Source organism: Osmerus eperlanus, chromosome 5 (genome assembly GCF_963692335.1).
Source record: "Osmerus eperlanus chromosome 5, fOsmEpe2.1, whole genome shotgun sequence".
Lineage (NCBI taxonomy): Eukaryota > Metazoa > Chordata > Actinopteri > Osmeriformes > Osmeridae > Osmerus > Osmerus eperlanus.
The window spans coordinates 8,582,855-8,593,799 of NC_085022.1; the positions used below are offsets into that span (position 1 = coordinate 8,582,855).

Consider the following 10,945-nt stretch of genomic DNA (forward strand, 5'->3'; position numbering starts at 1 on the left):
TTAGTAAATGCATGCATTTTGTTTCTTTTGTTGCAGAAATTCAGAACAAAAAATGAATGTCCCATCTCAGAGTAGCTTTATAGAATGTACGGTTACTGTATTGAAAAAAAGAAGACAGAAACATAATTGCTGCAGTAAAGGCTTCAGTTGCAACAGGACATTACTGCAAGAAATATGCAATATAGCTGCCATTTACAATATTTCATCAATTACCCTAGCTCTGGCCCTTCTCTGAGCACCACCACACATTCTAACTCCTCTCCCTTGCCCCATGTCCCTTGTCCTGGTACTTGTCTTCCTCTCCCTCGTGCAGGCATTACATAGTTTCCGAGTTGGGAATCAGCTGTGATTTACAGTATTTGCATAACTTCAACCAGCTGTTTCTCAGTAGCATTGGAATAAAATACAGGGGATATGTTTGTATTTCAATTTACAATATGAACAGCTGTTCACTTTGACTTTAGCCAATAAGTTAGGTTTTGAACATGCTGTTATCTGTTCCGACATACAGTGTGAAAGCATTGGTAAATTGGGCAGTAAAAATCGATTGTTTTGGTCTTGGTTGAGCTTGTGTGTAAAAGAAGTTCAGGCACTTAACATTTGTGTTTATTCTATGCATTTTGTGTCAAAGCAACAAGAAATGTGTATAGCCAATACAGACGGATGTTGTGCTAACGGTGTCAAGAGTTTAGGAAACGCGATTGTAAAATAGGCCTACTGTATTTATATAGGCCTAGCACAATTCATAAACAATGGAAATTCAAAGTGCTTTACAAATGAGTAGAAGTGAAAGTGTAGTGTGTATTTATTAAAACAAACAAAAAGAATATGTGGAAAATAGTGAAAATTATTAGTTGGAAAATTATAAAGGAGATAAATATTCTATTTTAAATTAGACAGGACGATAACTAGGCTACTTATTTTGCGCAAACATGTCAGCTCTCAATTGTGCGTAAGAGTTCTCTTGGGTGTGCGTAAATTCTGTTCTTACCTAAGAACACATCCCAAATAAGAAAACATTGGTGAATGCCAGAATCTTTGTGAAAACTGCTTAAGTGGGGTTTGAGAACAAATTTGTTCGTGAGAACATTTGGTGAATGAGGACCATTGTCAGTAACAATGCCAAATGCGACCATTTGGTAAATTGTGCTACGAGCAAGCTAGCTGCTGTTGCTAGCCAAACTTCACTGAGGGGATTGTTTGAATGCACCGGAAATGCAAAACATTTCTTTTGACATAAAGTTTAGGCTGTGGCATTGAAGACAGCGACGCATCACACAAGCTTGAGTTTAAATACATTATTTAATGTGACATTACTTACTGTGCATGCAAGTCTTGAATTGCTTAAATGTATGATGCTGCTAGTACACCACGGCATGATACGATAGGTATTTGTTGTGCAACAGTTACAAGCACATCTATGCACATCGTATCTATGCGTTGTTGCTAACTTGTGCTGACGTTGTGACGTTAAGGCCGATATTTGCTTCTGCGTTTTTCGAAAAACGGACACATGGGAACGCCCTCTTCTCCGAGGAACGCCCTCTACGAGCTCTCCGTCAACCCTCGGAGAGCCCCGGAGAGCTCGACGTGCACCTCCTGAATTTTCTAACTATCCGTCGTGAGCGACGGAGAGCTACGGAGACCCCCTTGGCTGTGATTGGTCAGTATTAAGAATCGCTTGCATCAGGGGCGGGGTTGCCGGGATAAACAGGACGAACAGAATCCTTTGACCGCCATTGCTGTAAGTTTTCACAATTCATATTTCAGCTAAACAGTACATGTAAATCAGCATCTGAATTAAAATGTGACGATAAATGGGCAATGTAGTTGCTGAAAATGTGCGTATTTTATTGATGAAACGGCTAATTGGTAAATTTGCTCCGACTTCTCGATAACCTAGGTAAATAAACACTCCACGACGATTTACAAAAAAACGTTGCGCCACCTACTCTTCTGGCGGTGAATTGTTTTCAGCACCCACAGCCTACGGAGAACCATAAACGCAGTCTATCCGTCCGTATCCGTGCGTATCCGTGCGCCCGCCCATCCGTAAACGGAGACGCAGAAGCATATTGCGGCCTTAACTATCCGTCGTGAGCGATGGAGAGCTACGGAGACCCCCTTGGCTGTGATTGGTCAGTATTAAGAATCGCTTGCGTCAGGGGCGGGGGCGGGGTTGCCGGGATAAACAGGACGGACAGAATCCTTTGACCGCCATTGCTGTAAGTTTTCACAATTCATATTTCAGCTAAACAGTACATGTAAATCAGCATCTGAATTAAAATGTGACGAGAAATGGGCAGTGTAGTTGCTGAAAATGTACGTATTTTATTGATGAAACGGCTAATTTGTAAATTTGCTCCGACTTCTCGATAACCTAGGTAAATAAACACTCCACGACGATTTACAAAAAAACGTTGCGCCACCTACTCTTCTGGCGGTGAATTGTTTTCAGCACCCACAGCCTACGGAGAACCATAAACGCAGTCTATCCGTCCGTATCCGTGCGTATCCGTGCGCCCGCCCATCCGTAAACGGAGACGCAGAAGCATATTGCGGCCTTAACACGCCCCCGAGCGTGGTGTACTGTGGGAAGGCAAGCGATGCAGAGCGTTAAAAAACGCTGCAGTGTGAACGCAGCGTAAACGAAGTCTATCCGTCCGTATCCGTGAGTGTCCGTGCGCCCGCCCATCCGTAAACGGAGACGCAGAATCATATTTCGGCCTTTATGCTACATTTAGTAATTTGGTTGTACAATGGTTGTGCTTGCCGAAGGCTTGAGCACACCCAATAAATAGCCTATATACGAGAGACCAATGATTGTGCTCGCCGAAGGCTTGAGCACACCCAATAATAATAAATATATGAGAACAATGGTTGTGCTCGCTGAAGGCTAGCACACCCAATTAGTAGGATATGTCAATCATACCTAGGTTAACAATAACTTTCGACATTAGGCCTATCATTGAATATAGCCTTTCTAATGTTGGGCGCATTGAGAGGACAGCTTCGCCATTAGAGATTGGCCAAACTCTTTTTGCTACGAGGACTGATTAAAAAAGGCCACCCATACAATCGCAGTAATAGTCCTGCCCAGTCTTCTAACCAATTACTCTGCCACCCCCTTCGGTTTCCCTCGGTAGCTGCATTCAGGTCAACAGGCCCGGACCTCCCACCTCCAATAGACTGGATTCAACGCAATACTCAGGCGAGGGAGGCTCAATGAGAAATCGCGCTCAACTTGCCCTCTTCAGCGAACGATGCCCCCGCCTCCCTCTCCCTCTCCCTTTCGGTTGACGCGCTGCTTTGATCTCCGTGAACAACAGTCACATCATTGCTCACTGCTCGGAGGGGTGTCTTATTTGGGGGAGCGACGTTTAGCAGCCTCCAGAGAGCTCGAACAGCAGTCAGTCGCGAGCAGCAGTCAGCATCCACGGAACTTACGGAAACTTGGGAAAGGAAACGTTCACTTGTTCAAGTCTCTCCACACACACCTCAAGTGACTGCTGAAGGAATGGAACACCAGCTTATTTGCTGCGAGGTGGAGACCATCCGGAGAGCCTACCAAGATTCTAACTTGTTGAATGACAGAGTTTTACAGAAAATGCTGAAAGCGGAAGACAATTATCTCCCCGCAACGAACTACTTCAAATGTGTTCAGAAAGAAATCGCTCCTTACATGAGGCGAATTGTCTCAACGTGGATGCTGGAGGTTCGTGCGCATTGTTCTGTGACTCAGAAACAGCTTAGCCATACTTTCTACAGACCCATAGCATGCAGATCTCTGAACGTGATCTATTTAGCATAAAGGGCTAAAATAATAAGTAGCCTAACTGCCCTGTAAAGTGTGCTGACTGCTTGTGTTTGTCCCGCAAGTTGTTTAAATCGATAAAAAAGTAGGCCTATTTATTGCAATTATTGATCAAGCGTAGTTTGTCTTTTGAACAAGATGATGTTGCCCATGTCGACTCTGTGTTCCCTATGCATAGGCCTATAGGCCTACAGAAGTTAGCCTACATCTGCTCATAAAGATTACGATGCAAATAACTAAGGGGTTACATTTAATTCAATATTTTTCTAAATTAATGTGAACGTAGGTGCTACGTCAGTCCCCAGTGCCAGTGCGCCATCTTTGTTTTCTTGTGGTTGAGAAATATTCAATAGGTGTTTTATAAACTCTTGGAATCATGTAATTGTTGCTTTCGATATGAAAGCTGCAATCGAATGTTTATGCTATCGAACTAATATTGAATACTAACAATAGGCCTAGGTGAAGGTAGGGTTTGTCCAGTAGGATCGGGTAAACAAAGTCGGTGCATGCGGATTTTCAAGGGTAGGCTAGCCTTTCAAAATAAGTTAATAACCCCAATCTGTTACGATATATTGTAATAAACGTTATCCATTATCAAAGAGCGGTTGTAGCTAAACATTTAGGTGACAAAGAGTTTATGGATTTGTGGGTAATTCTAATTTATTTCAATTTCCGAAATTGCGAGTAGGCTACAGGTCGCATAATGCTCCTCATAATTTGCTGGGTGTAAAGTAGGCATGCATAGCCGAGTTCATTATAGGCTATTGTTAGTCCTATCATTGATTGAAGACTACAAATGATGATGCTACTTCATACAGTGTGTAATTTAGAATGTTTACATGCAATTTCCATATTGCTAAACAATTTTGAAATGTATAATTTTTATATGACGAACCACGAGTTGACCAAGGCATCTTTGAAAGCCACGCGCTTCACGCCACCTTTAGGGTATGTGCAGGAGAGTAATGTATTTCAACAATCAATGGAAGAATTTATTTCTCGAGTTTCTTTTTCAAATATGCATCATATTTATTTCTATGCATAGGTCTAGGTCTATGAATTTGTGAACATCTAAACTGCTTTCTAGTTGTGTAGACTGATATTTCGCTTTTGATCACAGGTTTGCGAGGAGCAAAAATGCGAAGAGGAAGTTTTTCCGCTAGCTATGAATTATTTGGACAGGTTTTTATCTGTTGAACCCACACAGAAGACCAGGCTACAGTTATTAGGAGCTACCTGCATGTTTTTGGCGTCTAAAATGAAGGAGACCATCCCTCTGACTGCAGAGAAGCTTTGTATATACACCGACAACTCCGTCCGACCCAGCGAACTATTGGTAATTTGCCTATCTGTCTAAGGTCATTTAGGACTATAGCGAACGTAGACTATAGTGTATTTTCTATGGCACAAACCCATTGCATATTAATGATCTAATCCCAATATGGACAAACTAAAGGCCAAAGCTCTCGATCGTCCTCTAGTGGTTGTGTTGTTGCTCCTAATGTCCAAATATCGAACTCTACAAATATTGCCTCTCTCTTCCTTCCTCCCACTCCCTCACAGAAAATGGAACTGCTTGTGTTGAACAAACTGAAATGGGATCTAGCGTCAGTGACTCCTCATGATTTCATTGAGCATTTCCTGTCTAAGTTGCCTATCCAGCCGGCCTCCAGACAGACCCTGCTGAAACATGCCCAGACCTTTGTGGCTCTTTGTGCAACAGGTATACAGCGCCTGTCACTGTGTGGTCCTGGGTTGTGTGTGTGTGTGTGTGTGTGTGTGGGGGGGGGGGGGCATATGTGCAGCCATTACTAATAGAGAGTACGAACTGTAGTTGTGATGTTTTGATGAAAAGACAATTTCAGTGTTACACAGAGAATAACACTTGGCAGCCAACTCAGTGGCTGCTTGTCCTGTCTAATTAGTGGTGTGCAGAAATGCCTTCAGCTCCCCTCTTTGCTATCACAATGGCAGCCAGAGAGTAGGGAGTGTTCCTCAAGGTGATATTAAGGAGTATTCCTGCTCTCTAGGTATCACATAGACCTCCTATCCCTCAACAAAAGTTGATTTGTGTGGGAGGAAGTAGCTTTGTCCTGTGCCAGTTCAGGGAGAAAACTGAACTCAAGTTGCTGTTTGAAGCTTTAATTGAGTAGAGTGAATGAATGGACCTGGGCTCAAAGCTGAGCCTGCTACAGACCAAACTTCTGTCTTTCTGTCTCTTTCATTCTTTTTCTCTCTTCTTTTTTATCTCTTTTGCCTTTGTCTTTCTCTCAAATGTTCTCTTTCTCTCTACTCCCTAGTTTATAAATTTTCTGGTTGTTAAAGATTATGAGGATTGAGACCATGCATGATGTGAGAGGAGATTTAGGAATCAGGATGCTCATTAAGTCCTAAAGTGAGGATGCTCATTAAGTCCTAAAGTGAGTATTATTATCTATTGTCTGAAGTAAGCACAGAGGCGTTTAGACAGTTCCAACCTGTTAATAAGTTGTCGGATTGTCTGATCTTAGAGGATCTCTCCTTTAACCCTTGTGTTATCTTCGGGTCGTTCTGACCCATCAGTCATTGTGACCCACCGTCGTATTGCGACAACTTTACCGCATACAAAAACAAAGTGAAGCATTTTCTTTTAACCGTTGGGCTGTCTCAGACCCCCCACATTGCGAAGGTTAAAAGAAAATTATTTTTATTTGTTTTTGTATTGGGTAAAATTGGGTAAACACAACGATGGTTCGTTATGAACCTTTGGGTCATGTGACCCGAAGGCAGCACGAGGGTTAAACTGGCTTTGAGAGGTACTTTCTGTTCTCTGAGTTTGTAGACTTAAAACTTTCTGTCTGTAAGACTACTGGGAATCTGCAGATTCTTAGGGTTAACCCCTACCCCAACCCAAGTGGCGGTACTGAAGGTATGGCAGTAGATAATGAAGCATTGACTCCTTATATGCATAGGCCTTGAGGTTGTATGTGTTAAAGGGTAGGGTCGGTGGCTTATGTGTGTGTATGTGGGGGGGGGGGGGCTCTCTACTCCTAGACGCGGAGGGACCCCTAATTAATATGATAAAATGAAGGGCATGGCAGTCATTAGACCGTTGTTGTTTCACAGACAATGTGCCTGATTGATCCACCTCCTGTGTGTGTGTGCATGTGTGTTTTAGACAGAGAGAGAGAGAGTGCCCCAGAGTAGATTTATTGTCCCTTGAACCACTTGAAGACAGGAAGTGAGAAATGATCTCTGCAGAGGGAGGTTGTACCACTGGAATCTGAATGGTGATTTATGGTGCTGGGAGACTGCAGGGGGGCACTGCTACAGAGAGACCTCATCTACATTCTATGGGTTGCTTATAAATGTAAGGGGGGCCTCTCTCTCCTTCCCCCTCTCTCTTTGTCTCTCTTTCTGCTGATTGTCGAGTAGTTTTAGCACGTAACAGAATGGAACATCACATGTGGGGGAAGTGATAGAACGAGACAGACAGGGAGCGGGGGTGGGGGTGAACGGAGGGAGCGCTGTCTGGTGCAGACCTACAGCGTAGCTCCTCTGAAACAGGGCCTCCTGCCACATGCCAGCATGGTGTCACTTCAGAATGCCTCTGAGTCTGTCAGACCCTGCCCCTGCAACCCCCCCTCTTAGTTATGCCACATTACACGGTCCCCAACCCCACCCCCTTCTCCTCCTCTCCCTTCCCTTCTGACCCCCACAGCCCCACCATTCCTCCATATCCTCTCCTCACGCCGTGCTCCCCTTTTCTCGGCTTCTTTCCTTCCTCCCTCATCCCCCTCTCCCACCCCCCTCCTCAGCTCCCTCTCACTGTTGGAGCAGAGGAAAAAATGGGGGGACATTGACATTTGTCATCCCTCTCTTTCTGTTTTCCCCCTTGTGTCCTGCCCCATGCAGTGTGTGGTCTGAGAGAGGCTTTTGCTGCAGTAAGCTCCTCCATTAACCAGCGGCCTGCATTAATTGTTTGTGGATGAAATACTTTGCCGCAGGAATTTAACCTCTAACCTCTTTGTCTTTCTGTCTCTCTTCCCCTCTTTGTCTTTCCCATCTAGATGTAAAATTTATCGCCAACCCTCCATCCATGATTGCTGCAGGAAGTGTGGCTGCAGCCATACAGGGGCTCCATCTCAAAAGCATGGATGATGCCATGTCATCACAGAAACTTACCGACTTGCTGGCCCAAGTCATCCGCAGTGACCCGGTAAGTCATGTGACAGGAAGTGGCAGCACTTATTTCCTTCCTCCAAGTGGCAACACTACCGCATCACTGCCCCAGCCCAGAACTGACACTTTATCACCTGCTCATCTGACTATTGATGAGATATAAGGAGGAGAGAGATGGAGAAAGAACAAAAGACGGGGAGAGAATAAGAGTGCAGCCTTGTAAATCAGTAGGTAGTCTAGTCATAAACTCTTCTTGAATGGAACAGAAAATGAGAGTGAATACCCAGCATGGCTCTGTGATGTCAGTGATGTGACGACAATGTGACAAACTTCTCTTTTGTCTCTTGTGGTTGTTGGCAAAGTTCTACTGGAGTCTGAGAGAGATGGGGGAAAGAGAAAGAAAGAGGCTAGGGACCATGGATACATTTACTTTTACTACCGTCAAGGTCACATTCAACAAAACACTTTAATTAATGTTTTGACTTGTTAAGTAGATATGGCTAAATATATATGCTATATATGTTATGATATATGCTATCTAAATATAAGCCAGACACTCTTATTTGTACTTTTGTTTGCTTATCTTTATTTTCTACTGGTCTCCTTGATGCTAATATAAAACTAAATTGAATGAGTAGACTGCTTCTCCCCCCCCAACATAATTACCCCTACAGACCCCATGTGCACACACACACATCCCCACACCCAAAACGTTCTCGCCCGTTCTCACCCCCCCCCCCCCCCCCCCCCCCCCAGGACTGTCTCAGGGCCTGCCAGGAGCAGATAGAGTCCCTCCTAGAGACCAGCCTCCGCCAGGCTCAACAGCAAGCTGTCTCCACGGAAACCAAGAGCATGGAGGAGGACGTGGACCTCTCCTGCACACCAACCGATGTGAGGGACATCAACATCTGATTGGATGATTGACTCGCCCCCAGCGAAAGATAGACCAATGAGACGAGCTGTGGAAAGAGGAGGCATAGACTGGTGCTGACGACGCACTGCAGTCTGTCGCCTGTCTCTCTTCCTGTTCCTGACACACACACACTTGTGCTTCTGAGTGTGTGTGGCCTGATTATCTGGAGTGTGATCAGTGTTTGTGTGCTCGTCTCATTCCTACACTTGCTTCCTGCCTCCCCATTGGCTACACTGAGGCAGCATGATGAACTAGGCCCAGCTACTCTTCCTGTTGACAAGACAAACTTGAAAAAGAGACAAAATATGTAGTACTGTATGTGTGAGCGACTGATGCTAAGAGATAGACACGAATTGCTGAATAATAAATTAGGGCTTTTTTACTGTTCTGCAGACTGTGTACACCAGCCGTTTGTCATATGTAAACGTTGTACTGGGTGTGATGGAAGAAGTTTATGCTGACTGACTATCTTAATGTTACCCATTTCTAAAGAAACTTGGATTTATTGTCCCTGTTTAGTGTTGCTGTTTGGAAGGGAACACGATAGTTGGTTTGAAGCAATCTCTGAAATATAATTCTTTAGCTTTGTTTAAAATCACTTCTTTAACCTCCCAATTGTTGGATATGGAGACTGCATGATCTAGTTTTTTTTGCATACATAGCTAGTTTCCTCATAAATCTGAATGGTGATGGGTCCTATCACACTGTTAGAATGCTAACAACTCCTCTCCAAGACAGTGGAGCTAATCAACAAGGAACTACTGAATATTTGCTAAAAAACTAAATAGCATTCTGCCATCTCTGAGAAATGATCCGACCGTTATACTATACGTAAGATAACTTGGTCCAAAATATTTATCCTGTTGTTACCATTCCAACAAAAAAAGCACTTTGGGTCAATAGCTCTTTACTGACTATTATGAACCATACTACCACACTGGCAGTGAACATACAGGATGGAATAGTTTGGGAACATTGACTGACTCACATCCGTAATGTTGAACTGGAGTATAAAATGTAGTGTATTCTGGGAAAAAAATTGGGTAATCTACATGTCCAGATGTCCTCACCTGAGGGGTTTAAGGTGCTGTGCTGACAGTGGACACAGTTAAAGGTGCCATACTTCATCGTAGTCTGATAGTTCACAATTGCTGCCTTGGTATCGGTATTAGTTATTCACACACACCATCCGGAGCTTTTGATAGTTATGTAATTCATAGTGATATATAGATGAATTCTATTTATTACAGAATATTATTTTTGTTTTCCAGGCCAGTTGATTACGTAAGGCTATAATATAGGATCGCTGACACTCTAGTCAGTGACACTGTTTAAGCCCCTGATCACAATCCTGCTACCAGACATACAAGAACACGCTTGAAAGTATTTAATTTGCTCAGTGAATGTTGAGGGAGGAAAAAAATAGATAAATGAAAGGTCATCTGTGTAAAAAATGGACGAGTTTGAAATCATCCATGAGAAAAAAAGAAAAAAATGAAATGGCTTTTAGATTATTTTGCACAAATTCAAAGATGTTTTTTGCGTTATTGTTGGTGATCAGCAGAGAATGGAGCTGGAAGAGCTATCTTAAGTTGCTGAAGCAAGGCTTGCAGAGGGGAAGGGAATGGGGGGAAGGGAGTGAGGGTATGTGAGGAACTGCAGAATCAAAGTTGTAACTGTACAGTGGGAAGAGATGGACGAGAGTGAACACTCCTCAGACACTATATAAGCTGCTATGGAGGATTTCCCAGCAACGTTTGATGACTTTAAATGAAAACAAGAAAAGAAAAACAATGCTTTTTTCCTCTTATCAAAGTGTTTGCTGCTATTTTGTGGATATTGTTTTTTTATTATAAAAATGTCAATATACTGCCATGTAATAGGATTTAATTTTCTCATAGAAAATTATGATATTATTGACATTGTCACTGTTTTGTAGTGTATATGATCAATTTATTTTATTTTTTATTTTTTATTTTTTAATGTGATTTCTGCTCTATTCCAAAAAAAGAAAAAGAAAAAAAGAAAAATAGAGTTCCTGATTTTGTTTCCACTAT

The 10,945-nt window shown here is 43.0% G+C and overlaps 1 protein-coding gene across 2 annotated transcripts; it reads left to right on the forward strand.

The window, feature by feature from the left end:
- The first annotated feature begins 3,359 nt into the window (after positions 1 to 3,359).
- On the forward strand, positions 3,360 to 10,442 carry LOC134021063 (G1/S-specific cyclin-D1). 2 transcript variants are annotated; one of them, XM_062461510.1, is made up of 5 exons: positions 3,360 to 3,715; positions 4,935 to 5,150; positions 5,378 to 5,537; positions 7,864 to 8,012; positions 8,732 to 10,442. In XM_062461510.1, exons 1-5 carry the CDS (start codon positions 3,518 to 3,520, stop codon positions 8,885 to 8,887), a joined length of 879 nt encoding a protein of 292 aa, XP_062317494.1. In that variant the 5' UTR covers positions 3,360 to 3,517; the 3' UTR covers positions 8,888 to 10,442. The 2 variants fall into 2 exon arrangements, with proteins under 2 accessions (XP_062317494.1, XP_062317495.1); XM_062461511.1 differs by lacking the exon at positions 3,360 to 3,715 and adding an exon at positions 4,149 to 4,336.
- Positions 10,443 to 10,945: the final 503 nt, after the last annotated feature.